The 21,916-nt window shown below is 42.6% G+C and overlaps 1 protein-coding gene across 1 annotated transcript; it reads left to right on the top strand.

Annotated features, from left to right (window-relative positions):
• Positions 1-1,354: 1,354 nt before the first annotated feature.
• Positions 1,355-18,004, top strand: GPR37 (G protein-coupled receptor 37). Its single transcript, XM_063396785.1, has 2 exons — positions 1,355-2,936; positions 13,581-18,004. The coding sequence occupies exons 1-2, from the start codon at positions 2,235-2,237 to the stop codon at positions 14,397-14,399; spliced, it is 1,521 nt and encodes a 506-aa protein (XP_063252855.1). The 5' UTR covers positions 1,355-2,234; the 3' UTR covers positions 14,400-18,004.
• The last annotated feature ends 3,912 nt before the right edge of the window (positions 18,005-21,916 follow it).

Raw genomic sequence — 21,916 nt, 5'->3', positions numbered from 1 at the left:
CCCTTTGGGACTCTTCAGGAAGAAAGGCGCTGTAAATGTAAGCTCATTATCATCATTAACTCCTTTAATACACCAGCTGAGCTCAGAAGGAACAAATGAGAGAAAAATGTAAGGGAAAAAAAGGTTAAATACATTTGCCATTCTCTTCTTTTTCTGGTAGGTTTTAACACTTCTTAGTTAATTTTTAACATTCATAGATATCTTTATTAGAATAAACTGATTATTTATTAGGAATTCTTAAAATTATCTTGGTCATTTTTTCCATGGGATTGTATTTACATTGCTAAGGAAAAAGAAGAAAATGGCTTGACTTGTATTTAGGGCTATGCAACATAGCAGTGCCTAACTTACTACACACTCCCATGAGCTTAGAAACTGAAGCTTATGGTTTCCACAGTTACACCTCACCTACATGTGTGACAGAACGGTTTGAGAAAAGGAAACACTCTGTCCAGTTTGTGTTTTCTGGGTAACTCTCATGGACATTTTTCAAAGGAAAAAATAGCACAACACCTTCTCAAACTGCTTTATGGGAAAATATTAAACTCTTAAACTAGTTGGGCATACTTCACACAAAAGCTCTACAACATGCGAACTGGCTTGGGCAATGGAGAATCCTTAAGGGTACTTAAAATTTTACAGCGTTACTGCATCCAAATTCGGCAAGCTGACACCTGAATGAAATAAAACCCAGAGAAACAAGAAGAAGGAACTATGAAGTTCATCTGACTGTACAAATGCTAGAAATAAAACCATACACAAATGTCCATAGCAGGAAAGCTCAGTGGAGACGCTTCTGAAGCTGTTGCACTGCGGGATGATGAGTGAACACCGCGTCCTTCGCTCGCTCAGCCGCTGCTTCGCCCTGCGCTCTCCCAGGGGAACACGCTCCGCTTCTCGCCGTCCGTGCCCTCTGCCCCCGCACAAGGTGCCCTCAGGGCTCCCCTGCCCTCCCTGTGCCCACAGCTTCCCCCACCGCCTTCAGCCACCCCCGCTCCGCCGGCTCCGTGCCGGGGCCAGGCTCCCGGTACCAGAGCAGGGCGCTTGCCTCGCCTGCCGCTTCTCTCGGTCCCGCTGGCACCGGCGGCCCGAGAAGGGCGGCCAGAGGCTGAGACCGGAGCTCGCCGGTGGGCTGCGGAGAGCCGGCGGCAGGGATACGCCAGCAGGTGCCGCATCCCCGCCCGGAGCCGCATCCCCTCAGGGAGAGCTCAGGAGCCGGCGGGGAGCGCAGGGCCCGGTCCGACCCCACAGCCGCGCCTCGCCCCGTCCGCCCCGGCGGGCGGTGCCTCGGCCCCGCGGCGCCGCCGGGCGGCGCTTGCGCACTGCGGCCGCCGCCGCTCGCCCGCCTCTCCGGCGCGCCCCGGGAGCCGCGGCGGAGCCGGTGCGAGCCCAGCGAGCTGCACCGGGCTGAGCGGGGCCGGAGCCGCGGGCAGCCGGCGGCAGGAGCAGAGCCCGCCGTGCACCGACCCCTTCCCTCGCGGGGGGCCGCGGCCGCCGCCCCGCTTCACCCGGTGCCCGTACGACTCGGGAGGCAAGAGCAGCCCCGAGGGGTCCGTACTGGGGCTTGCCCGCCCGGCGCCGGCAGCACCTTTGCCGCCCCGGCCGTGCTCGCCGTTCCCTGCCCGCGTGCGAGTGCTTGAGGGTGCAGTGATCGATCCCGGCAAGAGTTTTGCAAAGCTCTGAAACACCTTGGGCTGCGCGCAACAACCTGTGTTCCCCGAGGTGCTGGAGATGAGTTAGTGTTCGCGACCGCCCGGCGAGGGGAGGTGTCTTCCTCAAGGGACCTTCACTGACCCGTAGAGCACTGGCTGCCCGCGGAGGCGAGAGGACGCAAATGGGCAGCACGAGACCGGTGCGGCTGCTGGCGAGGAGGCAGCGGTCCCGGGAAAGGGCGGAGCGCCGGAGGGGAGTTCTCCCGGCACTGCACTTGCTACATTAACTCGGCGCGTCGGAGACGCCGGCACAACTTTCCGGGTCTCCCCCGGGCGTCGGTGACGAGAGGCTCCTCGCAGCTCCGCTCGCCGCGCTCCCAGCGCCGGCCGCTGCCCGCGGCGGACCCCGGCGGCAGCGGGAGCCGCGCTCCGGCGGCAGCGGCGTCGCGGCTACTCCTGGCCGGCCCCGGCCGGGCAGGCTGCCCCGGGAGCCGGGCGGGCATGTCTCCTGCTCCCAGCCTCGCCGAGCGAGGCGGCCGCCGGGTCTGAAGGAGAGCGGGTGAGCCCCGCCGCCTCCCGGCCATGCGGCCCCTCCGCGCTCCCCTCGCCCTGCTCTGCCAGGTGCTGGGCGCGTGGGCTGCCTGCGCCCTGGCCCCGCACGCCGTCGCAGCGTCTGGGCCGCCGGCGCCCCCGCAGCGCGCCCGCTCGCCGCCGGCCGCGACGCCCCTCGCCCCGGGCCGGCGGGCGGCCGCGACGCTGCCCGGGCGCGGAGCCTTCCCTCGCGGGGCCGACGGCCGAGCGGCGGGGCCCGGCGGCAGCTGCGCGCCCCGCGGGACGGCGGGCACCGGGCGACGGCGGGCGCGGAGCAGCGAGCCCGGAGCCGGCGCGGCGGCGGGGCGGGGCGCGGCGGGCGGACCCCGCTGGCTGCCCCTGAACGGCTCGGCCGGCGGCGAGGGCAGCGCCGGGGGCCGCGGGAACGCCACGGGGCGCCGCGCCCGGATCCGCAACCCCTTCTACCCGCTGACCGAGGAGTCATACGGCGCCTACGCCGTCATGTGCCTCTCCGTGGTGATCTTCGGCATCGGCATCATGGGCAACATGGCAGTGATGTGCATCGTCTGCCACAACTACTACATGCGGAGCATCTCCAACTCCCTGCTGGCCAACCTGGCCTTCTGGGACTTCCTCATCGTCTTCTTCTGCCTGCCGCTGGTTATCTTCCAGGAGCTCACCAAGAAGTGGCTTCTAGAAGATTTCTCCTGCAAAATCGTCCCGTACATCGAGGTAATGTCCTTGGGTTGGGATACGCGGACCCCCGAGCTCCGCTCCCCGCCGCAAGCCAGAGCCGTGTGCGGGGCCGGCGCTGCTCGCCGTCGTTGCTGCCGGTCCGAGACGTGCCGGTGTGCCTTGGTTCGGGTTTCCTGGTGCTCTTCCGACGGAGGGAGCGGGGTCGGCAGTGCCCGCAGCGGGTCCAGCGGCAGCGCCGCTTCTGTGGCTCCCGCTGAGTGCGTCCGGCGCTTCGCGCCACTCGCGCGACTTCTGCCAAACTTTCCTTGTTCCCTGTGACCCCGAAAAACAAGTGATCCTCTCAAAATTAGATTTCAGGTTTTTTGCTTTGTTTATTTTAGTTAAGTGAAGATGAGTCAGGAAAGCGGATGAAGGGCTTGAGGGAGTCGCTTGTAAGGAGGTGATTGTAAAAAGGACCATCAGTGTCTGGGCTCTTAACTTTTATTTCAGCGTTCAAATCTCACGTTTGTTTAGCTGCTTTTTTTTTTTTTTTTTTTTAAACACCAGCTCCGTTTAAACTGCAGCTTCTTGGCAATTGTTCAGAGGCTCTGTCACAGAAGCTCTCAGACAGCTGGCCGCAGTCCTGCCGGCAGTGCTCAGGTTGTCTGCTTTATTTATTTACTGGAACTGAACACTGAGGCTTGCTGCTGGGGTGGTAGCCTGGAGTTCTGGCTGCCTCTCTTGTGTTCCCAAAACCTTATGTCCAACATTATTCTGTAACTGAGAACTGAGGAAACAACTGGTAGTTCTCTTGCCCTAAGAACGAGCTATTAGAAAAAAAATCCAAACAAAAAAGCAACCCTCTACCCCCCTCCCAAAAAACCTTCAAATACCCAACCTGTTATTAATACAGAGAGTATCAGTTTCAGCAGCACATTACTACACAGTAACACAGAATTACCTGTCAAATGATACTACAGTATTTTAAATTGTTAAGAAAGATGTGTGACCTGTGTAGCCATAAAATTGCCACTTCTTCTTTCACCTGTTTAGTTTTTTACTGGTGGTGTTGGACAAAGGGTGGAGCTGTGCTATGCTTAGTTGAATTCTAGGCCACTACTATACCACTGCATGTAAAAAACTCAGTACACTTAATTGATTCGCATTTAAGAAGACATGATGTAGTAAATATGTATTTATTGAAAAACTGATAGTGCTTGAATGCTTTAAAATTCTTGAATTGGATTCTGGGGCTGCTGTGTTAACCAATAAAATAAGTAGTAGTGTTTTAAAAGTAACCATTTCAATTAAAATAGATAGTTTAGTTTGTGTTTCAAGCACTTTCATGAGACATTTCATGCTTCCTAACCCTTTTTGGTGCATCCACATGCAAAGTTGAAATAATTATTTGTAATGTCAAATCTAATTAAAGATTGGTAGTTTAAATGATGTGTGACCACGGTGCTCCTCAAAATTAGTTGTTTATGCTTTGCAACTTTGAGCACTAAAGAATTGGTCAAACTGAAAGTAGTTTAGGTGAAATATAGTTGCTGAAATTCAAACTGTAATCCTAAAAAATATTCAGCTGCTGCTATATCCCATTATTATTTAATGTTACCTTATTTTTTCACTTTAAAGTTCTGTGGATGTCTAGATTTGGTCTTATTCAAGAATTGGCACCAGTCCAGTCAGGATGAACCAATAGCTTGGTCCCAGTCTTAGACTTAATTATTGCTGGTGTCTAAAAATAAAGCATTTTCCTTGTCCTTGAGGAAATATAATTAACTTAGTTCTAAGGTACAAATATAAAGAGGTATAGCCTTAGGGTTCTGTGTTGCTCCAAGAATTGTATATTTTTTGTTCAGTGGTCATTAAATACAATACTCATGTATGTAAAGGATATTCATCACCCTGAGAGAAGCAAGTAAAATGCTGGATTTCCCACTCTGTAAACTCTGGCACTGAGTGGCAGATACTGAACACGAGTGGATTGTGACTCTTCACAGTTTACCTGGTGCCTGGAAAGAAGGACACTGTCCTATAAATCAGGATTTGACCCTGCTGAGACAGAGAGGGCAGTTAGAGCAAAGGTTCGCCACTTTCCAAGTGTTGTTTGACCTCACAGGCATCATTACACAGTGACACTGACACCACCAGGAGCAATGCAGATGTGTAGCATGTCATGAAATCCATCCCATGTGCAGCTGCTGCTCCTTGCTCTGTCAAGGATTGTTTACAGCAACGCATTCATCTGACAGCTGAACAACACCCTCCTTTCCTTTGGAACTCACCTGGGCAGGCCCATCTCCACACATGTGAAGTCTTCTTAGCTCCTTGAGAGGAGAGCTTAGATAGCTATCTTCAGGAGAGGTTTCCAGACCATTGTGGATACAAATAGAATCATCTTCCTGAAGATGGGCACAATTTTACCTCTTGTCTGCGTTTTCTATAAGCTTTCAAAGTGTTTAGTTCTTTTAAGTGTCTCTTTTCATCTCTTTTCAATTTTATTTTTTTTTTCCATGTGCTGTTTAGTGAGCTACATGTCTCACCCAGGTTTGTAGGTCCAGAAATATCTCAAGCATCAAAACCCCTTATTTCCCTGAGTCTTCTCAGCTTGTATTTTCAATTTTCAGAACTAGAGAACAGTGAATGGCTGGTTATCCACAGCAAGTGATGCAGTAATCACAGCATTTTAACATAATTCAAGCATGCTTCATGTTGTTTGAAGGTTTCAAGTGATCCCAGAGAAATACTTTGAGTTTTCTTAGTTCAGCCTCTTGTGGCCAATTGGTTTTTGTTTGTGCTGTTTAATGGATATTGTGCAGAATTCCAACAAAGCATCTGTTGCTAGTGATAGCACATATGCACACACAGTCTGGGGAAAATGTTTTATATCTTCCTGCACATTTGTATAGGTAAAGACTGAGATTCCAGCAGAGGAATGTCTCCACAAATTTACTTTAAAGGACAGTTTACCTAATAAAGATCTTCTGTGACGAGTACATTAAGTAGTCATTTCAGCTATGTATTGTATCACAGTATGGCCAATTCTAACTACTAGTTTTGAGTGTACTGAAAAGGAATTGAGAAGGAAATTAGAACAACTGATGCAGCTACTCTGCCTGTAAGGATGTGTGGAGATATGCTCCTCCTCTGCTGTTTTAATACTCTGGTCAATTTTTGCCATTTTTCTGCATGGTTCAGAAGTCTAGGTTTTGGCATGCATGTCTAAAGTGTTTACCTGCACACTGTGTTTATTTTGTCTTTTGTCTCCTTTTGTCAGTATTACTTAGAATCAGGAGACATGAGGTAAATGACAATAGAAAGACAATGACTTTGGCTAATTCCTGCTGATGTAGAATCCTTTTGGTTTTGTTCAAAGCACACATAGTCTTTTGAACAATATAGTTCCAGTTTCCCTACTTACAGATTTATTCTAGGCCTTAATAGAAAGAAATATAAAAGTAGACAAAATCTGTACTGTTACAGTGCTTTTAAATATTTTACAATTGTTAGTCATATGAAGTTGTGGGTGTTTATTTATTTTATTTTAATGCTGAAAACCAATAATGAAGAGATTAAATAGATTCTTTAAGGCCCAGAGAAGCTTGCACAAAATGACAAATGGATTCTGTCAGGTGGGACTAGAAACCTTCTTTCAGGCTTAAGAAGGAACTATGATTGAGTTGTGTGCATTTTGCTTTTGGAGGTTACATGAGAAGCTTTATGCATTTGAAGGGGTCACATTCTACGCCAACAGATTGAATCAAGCTACTTATAGCCAAGTAAGGATTTAGAATTGAGGAATGGTCTAGCATGAAGGTTTGGAGAGGCTGATTTAGCATGCTGTGCAGTCCAGCACAGAGCAAGAAGTTGCTGAGGTCAGTGGGTGGTACACAGCCCTGCATTCGGTGCTAGTAAACATGAAGCCCTCTGCCTTTGCCCTACATCTCACAAAGAACAGGACAAAGTTTGTGGTGTCCTCATCTGGACCATATCATACACACAAGACTGGCATGATTCTGGAGCAGGCTGACAGTAAAAGCCTTTGAAATGTGATGCCCAATCTCTGCATGTGCTTTTGCCAATGAATTTATGGCATCACTCCTGTTTCTGGTGAGCAAGTTCCAGCTCAGGAAAGCTATCACAATCAGTATTCTTAGTGGAAAGCATAAGGATTGATTTAGGCCAAAATACGAATAACTCTCTTTCCCTGGAACTGATCCTCCAGGGCAATTTGAGGTGAGACTTTGTCCCATTTCTCCTTTGACTTGACAGAGGTATGTAGGAAGCACAGAGAAAGTGGCCATTCTCTGCCTGTTCCAAAGCTGTCGGAAGAGATCCCTATTTTAAGTCTCACTTTAGGGAAGCAAATACATTTTTTATGGGAGTTTATAAAAGCTGTGTATTATCTGTCTTTTCCGTGTCTTTTGATGTGCGGCATTTTCTTTGTCTCTTCTTTGGCTCTAGTCAGAGCTGTGCTCCTGAACCTCCAGTGAGTCGTCTGGGTCACGGGCAAAGACACTCAGAGATGTTTGCCGTTTCAAAGCTTCATCCTGAGAGTTTTCTAGGACAATGGCTAGATGTATCTCTAACTGAGCAGAATATCTTCAGTGTTTATCACACAATAAATAATTATTTAAAACAGGAGTGTTAACATATCTCTGCCCTTTAGGTGTTAGTGGCACGATGATAGTAACTGCCAAGAGTTGGTTGTTCTGTCAGCCTTTCTCTCCTCTGCAAATCCTGTCCTTAGGATCTTCTAAGTTTTTGCTTTTGGCTAAACTTTGCATGTGGCATTTTTCATGGAAATGAATTTGTGTCAGAGTAAGTTTAAAATTGGGTCAGTAATATTTAAGTTACATGAGTATGGAGAGGAAAAGGCAGCATCTGTGATCCCAGCACAACTGACTCTGTGCTGAACACTAGCATGTCATTACTCCATATGACAGGATTTTTCCTGCAAAAAGAGCAAGAAGTAGATTTCTAGCAGTAGTTCTGTGTGGCCACTATTAAGAATTAGTGCAGGAGTCCCTTGTGTAGTGTGGTGAGAACTTGATCCTCAGTAGAGAGTGACACAGAAAAAAGAAAAAAATTACCTATTTGGTAGCATGGTAGATTGCAAACAGGAAAACAAATGAAAATGGAATCCTTTTGTGTATTGTGATATTTCCAAGCCCCTGGATAAGCATGTGGTGTACTAGTGAGTATTTCCAGCACCCTGATGGTCTGTTGGCTTTCGCTTCCAGCAGAACTCAAGAGTGGCACATGAAAGTGGATTCTGATTCTAAGCAGTATATCTTATGATATAGAGAAGTATATCTTAGGAGATACTGAGGAAGAAATATCACATAAAGCATGTGTGCTTTGTATCTCCTTGGTGTGAATGTTGATAGTACTTCAAAGGAAGCAACGGTGTTGTACCTGTTATTCCATGTGTGTAGGATCATCTCTGTGACAGTAGATTTCAGAATTAGCATCTCATCTTTTAGATAGGTGATGTAGATTTTTATTTGTGATGCAGAAGGTAACTGCTAATGTTAGAGCTGTACCCTGGCCCCAGATCATCTTAGCCAGTGAATTATTCTTGCCACACCACAGCAGTGTTTTCACTGAGTGACTCTTCCCTGTTTAAATGCATACAGCCATTAATGTTTAATGGTGCTTCTTGTAAGAAATACAAATATATTTTTGTTATTTTGTACTATGACTGTTTTTCTCTGTTTTGTCTTGTTTGGATTTTTTTGGGGGGGAGTGGAGTGGGACATTTTATTAAAAGAACAGAAATCTAGATAAATATTACATAATTGTTTGCAATGGGTTGATCTTTTATTTTGCAGTAGTCTGTTCTTATTACTGGACTCTGTACTGTAAGTGTAGAGTAGCACAAAAAAGTATTGCACTCTGTGCTAAATTTATTTATTTATCTTAGGCAAAACTGACAAACCTACAGGAGTCCCCCTGGTATGTTGCATTAACATGTTTGAAAGCTATGAAGTTTAATGTGGATGTGGAACAGCCATAAGAAAATGATAAACTATAATAGCTCGAGAAATAAAAAAGTCATTTATAGGATATAACAGGAATGGATATACAGAGTGTATTTGGTGTCACTGACAGCTTAGAGGTGGCTTGGATAGTAGTCATCAACCTCTTCTGTAGTTCAGCTTTCCTATTACAATGGGAAAATGTTTTGTATACTCATCTTGTCTTGTAGCAAAGGAAAGATAAGTGCCATGTAGTTTTACAAAATTCTTTGTTATCAACATAAAATATATTCTTTAAAAAATTCTGCTTCAGCTGGTAGAAGGGTCCACTTGTTATAACACCTTTATTTTAACGTCTTCAATATAAACTTAGTCTACACCGTTTCCACTCACTTCTCCATCAGAATGGGCACTCTCACTTCCAACCTGGGGTTGATCATAGCTGGTTGATTTTCATTCTGTTACCCTCACTGTCTTTTGGCTTAAGTAACTTTTGTATCTCAGAATAGATTTTTTTGTAGATAGCAGTAATATCACTTCTTGCTCTTTGTCTTACTGGATGAAATAACCCAACCTCTTTTATGTTCACTTACAGAATTTGGTCTTTTCACCCAAGTCACCTTTTCTGATTTTGTTTCTGGTTTTCATTACTTTTGACTAGAAATTAGTGGGACAAAACTGAGTCTTATTTCCACAGCCATAACTCACTGTAATATATCTACTGCTCTGCTGGTCAGCCAGAGGCTCTGCTCCTGGAGGCCAGGGCCAAGAGCTATGGGATCACAGCCAGGAGAAGTAGGGCAGGCTAGGAAAGGCCTGGGAACATTTTGGTAATTGTTGAAGTTTGTGAAAGGGGAACCTGTATGTTGGAAAGATGGTCAGGAGAACAGCAATTATGCTGAGCATTTCATGAGTTTGCTATTGCATTCTGTGGCCTCTGTTCCCCAAATCAGTTTTGACACAATTAGCTGGTGAGCTAATGACCAAAGCTTTATGCAGTGTCTTGAAGGGGCATCACAGTGCCCACTAACCCTGTCAAGGCTTTTTAAAGAGCAACAGGGTTTAAATATACTCTTTTGTAACAATAACATCTTCCTCTGTGTGTGTGCTATTTCTGGCAATCCCTTCAACTGCAGTCCTCTGCCCAAATGGTGTGGGTACCTCCTTAAAGCAGGGATTCCTTCACCACTTCCTCAAAGCAGACTGATGGTCATTCGGTTGGAAATTTGGGGACATTTTTGATTTCATATAGTGAGAGAAAGTTGTACAATGATGTCATCATGAATGTCTAGAGACTAACAGGAGAATCTTCAGTGGACAATATGGAAATAAACCAGACAACTAAGTGATGATCAACACCTACTGAGCCTGAGTTGCCCTTACCTTGCCTCATTTCCTGCCAGGTTGGTGAAATTAAGATTGCAACAGCATATCAGACACTCAACTGTTACAGTGGCTTTGTACCACTTTATGATTTGTTAACTTGTGCTTTTCCTTCTCCCTGTCAAATTAATGATCTTAATTCTGTAGTTATTTCAAGGCAATATAACATTAGAAGAGAAAACTTCTGTGATTTTTTTCCACACATTCAGCTTAACTGTAATTATTAGTATGACTGGTCTGAAGAAACACATCTAACCTGAAATTGTGTGAACGTGCAGAATGCATGTCCCAGTTCTCACCCATAGGTTTTGAGCAGCACCCATTGATTTCTCTGGCTATTGCTTATAGTCTGCTATGTGGAGTAAGCAATCCAGCTCTTGAATTGCTCTACTGCATTTAAGCAAGTCAGCTGGAGTGAATCCATGATCATCTGCTTGAGTATTTTTGTTTGATTTTTGGGAGCTTTTCCATGGCATCGCTAGCTCCGCTAAACTACAGAAAATAGGAAACTGTTGCTTGTTCCAGGGAAACACCGGCTTTGTTTAGCTCAGTTCATCAGTAAATCCATGGGAGAGTTTTCCAAGCAGCCTTCCAGTATTCTTAGTTGTTTCCTCTTGCTCTATTTCCCTGTTTTAAGCCTCCAAGTTGTTGGTCAATTAATGTGACAGGAGCCCCGTAGGTTATGTTTGTTCATGGCAGACATGTCTGCTTTCATTAGTCCAGCCCTAAGAGCTGCAGAGTTTTAATGTCTCGGCCACTGTGTAGCAGTCTGTTTACAATGAAATGCTGAAGCAGTGCAAGTGTCTGCAGTGGGATGGGGGAGGCTCACGCCAGAGCTGAAAGGGAACATCTTAATGTACAGAGACTCAGGTTTTCTTCTGTTTTGCTGATTTTTATTTCAATCCCTGCTCGTATCCAGATCTCAGTTATTTCCCTGTCTCTTATAATTGTAGCAAGCTGAGTCCTGACTCTTTTGTTATTCATGTTGCATATTAAGGCTAAAGGTTTTGCTATCAGTAAGAGACTTGAAGAGTGCACACACATTTAAATGTTTTGGAAACAAAGTTGCTAATCTTGAATTCAAAAATCTGCCTCTGAGCTGTGATACAGGAAAATCATATTTCATTAGCGAAGTTTATCACTGTTCATTAAGATCTCCCTGTAACTATTTTTCTCTAAATGTTTTTATTTTTTGCTATATTTACCAAGCTTTCTTTGAATCTTGTCAGACAGTTTAACTTCCAAATAAATGACTGTCTATTAAAAATGTTTACAGTAGTGCCTTGTAATTATTAAATATTTCTGCAAGTTAATTAGTAAGAGATTGCATCTTACTTATTCCATCTTTTAGGAAGCTGCTTCCACGAATTCTCCAACCAAGCCAGCATGTTACAGTTCTAATCCCAAGTGCCTAATATTTTTCAGTGATAGTCAGTTTTAGCAATTTGATATGGCCATTAAATATTGAAGGCCAAAATTAATGATATGTGTATATAATTATGCATAATTGCACTATTTATCTTTGCAGAACTTTTTGCAGAGATGCATAAACAATATTATTTCAATATTATGTTGGAAATCAGAAAGTGTTTCTTGAAGTTGGCCTATATGAAATTTAAATATAGCATTGCACACTGAATTTTGATAAGCAAAATTGTAATGAACTGGCTAATATTACTCCCAAGTAATTGCACAGATATGGTTCATTTATTATAAAAGTAAGCATTCTTTACATTTATTAGCAATATTATTTAACTTTTTTGATCCTTCTGCATCAACACATTTTCAGCATAACACATGCAAATCCAAGAAAATAAGTGAATTAAAATTTAACAGGGCACTTAGTCTTTCTCCAATTGAAGTTAATGGGCGTTCTGCTTTAAATTTGAACTGAAGTTGAATTTATTGTTAATAGAATTAGCCAAAATGTATATAGTCCTCTTGCAAATTTCTTTAAGGAAATTTAATTATAAACAGGATGAAATGATAGGAAATGATGTTTCATGACAGCACAATATTTCAGTTCATGCATAGAATAATGATTATTAAAGCTAGAAGACATAAGCATTGCTCTGTACTTGTTCCTCACAGTATATCATTAACAACTCTCTCTAATTCATCTTTAAATCATTTAAAGAATGAAACTTCCGTTTCTCCTGGCTTACAGTATACTCTCCCACAGAAATTAAGCCTGGGTTTTCCTTGAATTTTTTCTAAATGAAATATTGAGTATTGGTTATATAGAGCCTAACTACTATGTTGAAGATTAGTTTTGCACAGGCTCTAGAAGTCTGAGGATTCCAAATACAGTTTCTTTGAACTCATGGTAGCGGATGACTTTATGCGCCTACATCCCATCAAAATTTCACTTAAAAGCTCAAGTCCACAAAAATAGTTGTTGGCTCCATCTCAATTCAGTAGTTGCCTCATCCCCAGGGTTTCTAAGTTTTGTAGATATGGAAAGTTTAATGTTTTGATCCCCTGCATGCATGATGAACTTATGTGGTCATAAGTTCTGCTGAATGAAGGCTCTTCTATCTCTCCCATTTTGTCTTAAAATTCCAACCCATGTGGTGGAACCAATCTTTCTGAAAAACACTCCTTAGAAAAAAGTGGGGAGGAAGCAGTTTAGTTTTAAATTTTATTCAATTCCTCTCTATTTTTTTTTCCACTCAGTGTTGCACAGATGCTTGCTTGGATCTCCAGGAGAGGTTGACACCAAGCTGGAATAAGAATTTGTAGGTGAAAAAATAGAAGCATGTACTCTTTTTGGAATGCATGCTGGATGGTAGCTCAGCAAACACTGGAAGCTAAGTGCCGTCTGTGATGCTTCTTTTGATGGTGTTCAGCACCACGGTGCTCAACTGCTTCTCTTCCTCCCCCCTCCACTGTTGTTATGGTTTATGGACGGCATGGGAATAACGACATGACTCTCAGCTTACAGCACATGAGAGCAATCTTTATTCCTCCAAATTTTTTTTATACAGTACTTTGGTACAATGAATATGATTGGTCATTCAGAGCCTACACTTCTTTGTAAACATCTTTGCCAGCAAACAAGTTAGAAAAACCCCACTTGCTAACAGTTTTTCACCTCCCAAGGAATGTTTGGATTCCTCCTTAAGATTTTCCCAGGCCAGAATGAGAGAGTGCTTGCTTGTCTTACACACAGACTCTAGCAGTGACTGAAGCCTAAAATCTGGCCACTGTCAGTAGTTACACTCCCCCACTTTTTCTTCACATTTTCTTTTCCCTTTTCTCCTCTACATTGTTTTTTTCTCCCCCAGACAGCACCCTTATTTTAACCTGTGTTGCCTTTGCTCCTTCCCAGGTGGCGTCTCTGGGAGTCACCACGTTCACGCTGTGTGCCCTCTGCATTGACCGCTTCCGCGCCGCCACCAACGTGCAGATGTACTACGAGATGATCGAGAACTGCGCCTCCACGACGGCCAAGCTGGCGGTCATCTGGGTGGGCGCCCTGCTGCTGGCCCTGCCCGAGGTGGTGCTGCGCCAGCTGGCCAGGGACGAGCCCGAGTACAGCGGCAGCCCCGCGGGCGAGCGCTGCGTGGTGAAGATCTCCACGGCGCTGCCCGACACCATCTACGTGCTGGCGCTCACCTACGATGGGGCGCGGCTCTGGTGGTACTTCGGCTGCTATTTTTGTTTGCCTACCCTGTTCACTATTACCTGCTCCCTGGTGACAGCGAGGAAAATCAGGAGGGCAGAAAAAGCCTGCACGAGGGGGAACAAGCGACAAATTCAGCTGGAAAGTCAGATGAACTGCACAGTGGTGGCATTGACCATTTTATATGGATTTTGCATCATTCCTGAAAACATTTGCAACATTGTGACTGCCTACATGTCCACAGGGGTCTCTCAACAGACTATGGACCTCCTCCATCTCATTAGTCAGTTCCTTTTGTTCTTTAAGTCCTGCGTCACCCCAGTTCTCCTGTTCTGCCTGTGTAAACCTTTCAGCCGGGCTTTTATGGAGTGTTGCTGTTGCTGCTGTGATGAATGCATCCAGAAGTCTTCCACAGTGACGAGTGATGACAATGACAACGAGTACACCACAGAGCTGGAGCTCTCCCCGTTCAGCACCATCCGTCGCGAAATGTCGACTTTCGCTTCTGTGGGGACTCACTGTTAATTGACCTTAGGACTTTAATTCCTGTATCTTTTTCCTTTTTTTTTTACTTCATATTTTTTCTTCTTGAAGCAAAATGCAGAAAAAAAATCACTGTTAAAAAACACTCTTGAAACCAATCTGTATTAACAGTCATGATTTGGAAAATAATTTGTTTGGTTTTTAAAAGGAAAGAAAGAGAGAAGGAGAGCCAGCACTCAGTTTTAAATCATGAGATTTTGTATGGTGCTAGGATTCCATTGGTTGAGGAGGAAGATCCATATCAATCCACTTTTTTCTTAATTCTGTAGTATTTTTTTTATAATCACTGTAAAATGATTATATAGACATTGTGGGCTTTGCAAGGTGTTTTAATGTAAAAGACGTGGTGGAAAGTATTTGAAAGTAGTTTTAATCCAATTACTGTACACTATTTTGAGAGGGCTTGGGCAGAAAATTTATAAAGTAGCATAAAAATAAATGAAGTTTTATTCTTTAACTTGATTGTCAATCTGCATTTAACAAAGACACCTATGAGTAGTATTAAATTCCTTTAATAAGTAAACAAAGTCTTTGCATATCATAATTTAGGTGGCCATATTTAATTAACATTTGGGTACTTAAACTTGGAGGATATAATTACAGTGTTTAAGGAAGATGTTTATAATGGTATTAGATTTATAGCAGTGGGCTTTTTTAACGTTATATTATGAAGATTCAGTGTGCCTCATTGAAAATTTTCTTCTTAACCTGCAGGTATACAAAACTTATTTTATACTTCTTACAAAGAAACACTCACTTTATTACTGAATTTTGTCTCATGCAGTTTCAAAATCAAGATTCTTTCCAGTACGCTGTTGGTTTTACATTCAACTTATGTCCTCCTTCTCTGTATATATAGCTCCTACTGGCTTCAGTGAGAGTCTCATTGCAGAGAAAGGCATTTTTTTACCAGGGGTTTGCTGACAATAAATGTGAGGGACTGAAACACTTGGAGAGTGAATTCCTTCTTTTTTAAAAGGTATAAACACACTTGAACACTTGGGGCTTGACCCAGAGCCCATGGTTGTCAATGGAGAGGCTTCCATCAATTTCAGAGAGCTTTGAATCAGACTGGCATCTCCTATTTGTTCTGGGATATGTAGCATGAATATTAATCACAGGGGCTCTGTATGCTGGTTCAGAATCATGCTGCTCTCACAGAGACCCCTATTCACAGCAGCTCACAGCTCTGAAGCTGGTTTTGAGAGCCACTGTGTGTTTTGCTGATGGCTTCTTGCTGTCCACAGAGTTGATAAAATGAGGGTATGTCAACACTGCCAGCAACAGCATGATAAGTAAAATCTAAAGTTGTTATAAGCAAGCCAGGCTGGAGACTGGAAAGTGCCTATCCTTACCAGCAAAGCTTATTTCCCCACACTTGGCTGAAGCAGACATTCTGTTCTTGGCAGGCAATCCAGCTCATATTTACACTGGGCAGCAGGCAGAAGTGTAGACACATGCTGAGGAACTGAATTTTTTATAGATAGCTTGTATTTTAATACTAATTAAATAAATAATGCAGCTATATTGAGCAGAAGGAAAACCTCGTGCATTCATGCTTTGAAATTAACAGTGAATGTAACTGATGTAGTCTTACCTCCCTCATGACCTGTCTCTATATATGTTAAAGAACTGGAAAGGACTCTATTTTTTGTTTGTAGATTCTAGACTTAATGTGTCTAGTCTTGGTATCTGCTTGAGCAAACAGTATTTCTTCTTTTTCTTTACCATTTTAACCTATAATAATTTCAACTGAAAAAACCAGTTGAAATTAATTGGTATGAATATGAATCCAAACATATATGCTCATGAGTTCTTCTGACTTTTGAATCAGATACTGGGCCCCTTAGCAAGGCAATCTGCTTTAACCACAGGCATTTGTTTCTTCTTAGAACTTGAAAAATTACCTAAGTTTTTAAAATCCTGTTTAACGTGCTCAGTCACTTCTGAACATGGGAACTGTCCCTTCTTTATAAAACCTTTCATTGACCTGGCTTTGCTTGATTACGTTCAATAAAGTATGAAAGGGATTAAAGAGAAATGATGAAAACAAAATATTCCTCACTTTGGTGCCTGTGTTTCTTCAAATACATATTGCCATCTCTGCATTTTGATTTTTACTATTCTTTTTTACATGCCAATATTTATAAAGAATGGGAATAAGACTCCCTTTTTGTTCTTTGCTGAGAGAATTGTTTCCCTTGGCTGCATTTTCTGTTACAACGGGTGCTCAAGGATCTTGGAAAAGAACAGCAGAATGGGAGGAAGCACTTTAAAAGAAACAAATAAAAAAATAGAGAACTTAATTGGAAATGTTAAATGATCATATTTTGTTATTTTAGGTGCAAGATTGCGCCAGGACACAAAATGGCCCCATTGCTTTGCATATAAGGTGCTTCCAGCTTTCCACTCAGCACTGGGCATGTGTCAGCTCTGAGAAGGACTGTTGCCAGCACACAGGTTACATGTTCTGTGTCCCACAGAGGTGCAGTTTTCTTCTGCATTTAAACATTTACACAATACATGTATGGTAATCCTGGATAAATAGCCAACCAACCAAGCCAAACAAAAAAAACAGCCAAACCAGACCAAACCAACAAAAACCCAGCAGCACCAACAAACCCACACCCAGAAAAAAACCAGCCCTCATACAAAAAGATGTAATAAATCATTGGAGAAGATAGGATCTGAAGATCAGTAATGCTGTGTTTGTAAATACATCTTCCTACTTGTGTGGCAGAGCATCCTCCAGCGTTGTGTTCAAAGGGGCTTCTTTGTACCCTGTGTAACCTTGCCTTTTCTGCTCCTGAAAGAACATTTTTCACAGCCATTTCTCTGCTGCCATGGATAACTGTAGCAACTTGACGTGCAAGACACCCTTTTATTCTAATTTGTTCTCCAAATTGGTTAAACTAATACCACATTAGCAATTTGTATTGTCGCAGCCATTCAAGTGTCATGATAAATGATTCCTTATGTTAAAGATGCTGTACTGCATTGCATTCCTTCCAACTTTTGAGGTTGATGCTCTGAACCCTTGAAATTTTCTTTTGTGTGTATGTTTTTCTTAATTTCTTTAATAATCTTCAATATTAAATAATAATTCTTTATTATTCTAATAATTAATAAGCTGCTTGTGTCTGGTTTGAATCCAGTTCTGGTATACATCTGACTATTAACAAGAGGGCATTTGATGACTGAAGATTTACTTATTGCAAAGATTTAATTTTTTTACCTAAACTAGAGAAACTTGCAGAGCATGGTGATCAGTGTAGAAGAGTGATGAAATGGAAAATCAGATTGTAATGTAGGAAAACCTTATACCTTTCAGGTATGTAAGCCTTTAATACATTAGCACTAATTTTCCCAGCCCTGGTTCCGCTGAGAAATTAAAAACCATGAAACTCCAGTATGTATTTCAGTATCTCCAATGAAAATGTTCCATGACCTGTATCAAAATAGAATTCTGTAGGCCAAAGTACAAATGGTAAATTATTGAGTATTATCTCTCAGAAGAGATCTCTTATTTTACCACTTCCAAGATAAATTCCTATATTCAACCTTAAATAAATTCTGCGTTTAAATTATGTCAGTGACTTGCTCAGCTCCTGTTCTATCACTGAGACTGTGATGTAAGCTTCCACAGCTGCTGCTCCAGCAGCTCTGGGAATGGCTCCTAAAGACACTGCAGAGGTTTCCAAGCATGTCCTGCATCACTTCATAAGAAATTGTGCCATGTTAGGCTCCATGGTGAAACTGTTCTATTGTGCTCATGGCTCTCAGAAGCAAACTAGATTCTATGAAATGTGAATTGCTATTGAAATTCTGAGTAGCTTACCCAAATTCATTAAACAACAAGAGTATTCAAAACCTCTTTAGTGTCTGTGAGCCATTGTCTTAGACACTGTGTAAATACATGCAACTTGCCCTGTGGGGGCCTAACTGCTGTTGATGTGCTCAGATACATTCATGAGCTGCTTCTGGGCTTTTTTTGCCAGGTGGCATTAACAGAACTCCAAAAACACTTAAATCATCCCCTTGTTGTTGTGCTGGAACTAAGACTACAGGCAAAACCTGCTCAAAATTAGTCTCTCTCCTTAGCTGGGCTCTGTCTTTTCTGTGCATGGAAAGCACGTCTAAGGTTACAGGCTGCCAGTGCAGGCTTAGCACAGTAGCATCAGCATGTATGTGTTTGGGCATGTTCTGATGAATCAAAAATTTAGGTTCTGTTATTTTGAGGATGGAAAAGAAATATTCAAACCCCTGCTCTTCCAAATTTAGGGGTGAGACTTGAAATTCGGTGGTTCAACATGCCGTCAGAAAGGCGTAAAAAGGTGTAGTAATAGACACACTGGTGCTGTTCCAGAGGGGAGAGCCTGTAAGAAATAAACTGCCTGTAGAAAGCTTAATCTTCTTGGTTCCTTAAGAACCTAGACCTAATGATTTGCCCAAATTGCAAAGGCAAACGGGGACCTTGAAGCGGATCTGCTATGTCCTGACTTCTCACGTCTGCATGCTGAAACAATCCTTCTTTCCTTGTATCACTGAGACATGTGGTTGGAAGGAGTTATAATTGCCTTCTTTCTTTTTCTATGAAAAGCTCAGCCAAAGTCAATGTGAGTAGATGATATAAAACATTAAAACTTAATGGTATCCTACCTGTACTGTCTCAGTATTCAGGAAATGTGTTTTTTCACTTCTGTTTTGTATTTGATTGAGTCATTTAACACCTATCCTTGGCAGATGTCAAATTTTCAAAAGGGTATGTTTTGTAATGAATAAGAAACAATGAAAAAGACACAGACTGAGATACTCCAGGGCACCCAGGCATCTCTGCTACAGAAACACTGACTCATGTTGAGAGCTAAAGGTTCACCAGTCAGGAAAGCTGTGTTTAATCATGCACTGCATTTAACCCCTAAAATCCAGGCTACTTGCTTTCCCTATGATATAATTCAGCTGGTTCAATTTTTGGGTTTCAGGCAGTAAAAGCCATGACAAAGATTTCCTGGCATTTTCAAAATGTCAACATAGAAAGCCAGTGCTCAGTTTCCACTGGTGACACATTCCCTATGTAATGTCACCTGGAGTGCCAGAATCCATCTGCCTGGGTGTCCCAGCCTCTTTCAAGGAAGAGGTCAAAGATTTGTCCTTGTGTATGTGTTGCATGTCACAGCTTCTTATTACTGAAAAGCAGAAGATATTATCCTGACTAACATGTTTGTGGAATTTGTCTTCAAGTAGAAATCAGGCCTGTCAGAGTTACAGGATCTCAGTTTAGCATATTTAATATAAGTCCTAGTGGCAGCATTACTAGTCAAGGTAGTACGTCATTTTTAGCTAAAGGGAAAGCTTTTCTTTTTCTTTTTTAATATGTATGTATTTTATCCTTTATATTCCTAATTTTTCTGTGATCACAGAACAAAATGCAAAAATTCCAGAAGCACTCATTCTTTTGTCTATTTAGAGAAATTCCATCATTAGCTTACATCAGACTTACATCTTCGTTTGTATGCACAGTGAATTTAGTCCATTGTTCTTTGAGAAAGGAAACCAAAATACTCAATTAGAAACATGGTCATGACTAACTTGATCTTGAAGAGAGAAGATTTGAATAACTTCTCAGTCTGGGATGGCAACATAATTTTTTTTTTAAACCTAATTATGGTCTTACCAGCCTAAACTTTTGAGACATGGGAGATACATATAGTTCAAGAATAGCATTGTGGTTGAATTTCATAATTGTCACTAGGGACTCCAGAATACATACAGTCTGTACTAAAATGATCTAATAGTAGCTGGATATGCATGTGATAGTCCCTACTGAAAACAATACAAATATTTAAGTAAACAAATAGATTTTAGCCTCTTAGCTATTATACTAGAGAATTAATTCTTCCCTAAAATGTGCTTCCAATTTGATTTAATATACACTTGTGTGCTATGTGAATCTGTTTCATGTTTTTAGTGTTGTATAGGGAACACAAAAGCTTAAGAAAGATGGTATCCTATCTGTAATTTTAGCCAGCAGTTATACTTCACATTGTTTCTTAAATTCTTTCCTCCATCTAATTTGATGGAATTTCTACTGACTGTTCTTATCAGTCTTTTCAGTGTCTTATTCCATTTGCTAACTCTCCCCTGAGCAAAGGAAAATCCTTTTGTTTTTCTGAAGATCAATTCTTTTAAATTGAGCATGTAAGTAAGTCTCATTCATTTTGCACAATCTATCCACTGGAACACTCAAAGGTGAACAGTCCTTCTCCCTATGGAAAGTATTCATAAATAAGGAAGCTGCAGTCTATCTTTCTCTAACCTAGCAGAAATAAAAATATCTCATCAATCTGTACAAGACCTGTGGCTAGAGCATCCACAGAGTATGTATTTCTGTTTTAAAACTGGCTTATCTACCTGCAAATCATGATACAACAGACAACAATGGTCTCTCCTTGCCAAAGCATGGGAGGTTTCTACAAGAAACTGGCTCAGGTATCTTTATTTCATATAATAATTCTCTATGGAGTCTTTTTCAGCTATAAAAAATCCATCTAGATTGTTAGATGCCGTGTGACCTCTGAGTAAACTATTTCTCCTTTAGGACTTCCTTTAACAGGTATCATTCAAGAGCCTTAAGTTAAGCCTTGTGAGATTAAGCTGGAGGTTGCATTAGTTGTTGACCTACGATCCATGCCTGTGTGCAGAGAGCACTGCTGGAAGCTGCATCTGGAAGGTGAAAGGACAGGGATCCCCCATAGGCAAGGCAGTGCATCTGCATCCAGCCTCCTGTGGTCCATCACCATTTGGTGGCAAGTCTGTGAGAAGCTGGGACTAGTTTTGAGAGGTTTGCATAGCACTGATTTTGCAAGGGCTTTATGGGGTAGCCAGTCTCTTAAACTATCAACTCCTCCTTAAGACATCCTTGTTTCATATGGAGGAAGACTTGCCTTTGGCTTTTGACAATAGAAGAGGAAGAAAGAAGGTGTAAGAAAAGGACAGAATTCTGCTCAGATGTGGATTATCTTTACTTCTGTCTTTGGGGATAGAATTCTGTAATTATAGTGGTTTTTTAGCTTCCCCAGGTTAAAACAGATTGGACACTGAATATTCCACTCTAATATAGACCTCCCCACTGCTGCTGAGGATGGAGCCAGTGACCCAGGTAAAACCCCTGAGAGAACACCTGACTTTTTTTCTTCAAACAGGCAGGCCTGTTTGAGTGATAAATCCATTTGGATAAGGGAGCCTGTAGCATGCAGCCTGCTTTTGCTGCTATCTCCCCTTAGTGATGAAAGGGTTAACAGTGCTAGCATTTAGTCCAGCAGAGCCTGGTTTCAGATGAATAGGGGCGATTTGTGCCTTCTCAGTGCCTCTTTCTGGCTGTGCTCATCCTGCACAAGGCAGCACTGTATGTTGAGATCCTGAAGGTCCTACTGCCTGTAGGGCTTGACTTTTTTTAACCTGTTTTTGGTAAATAAAAGGAAAGAAATAAAGTAATTGTT

This window comes from Prinia subflava, chromosome 4, assembly GCF_021018805.1.
Source record: "Prinia subflava isolate CZ2003 ecotype Zambia chromosome 4, Cam_Psub_1.2, whole genome shotgun sequence".
NCBI classification, from domain to species: domain Eukaryota; kingdom Metazoa; phylum Chordata; class Aves; order Passeriformes; family Cisticolidae; genus Prinia; species Prinia subflava.
Note: the sequence above shows the minus strand (reverse complement) of the source record. Positions and strands in the feature narration are given on the sequence as shown.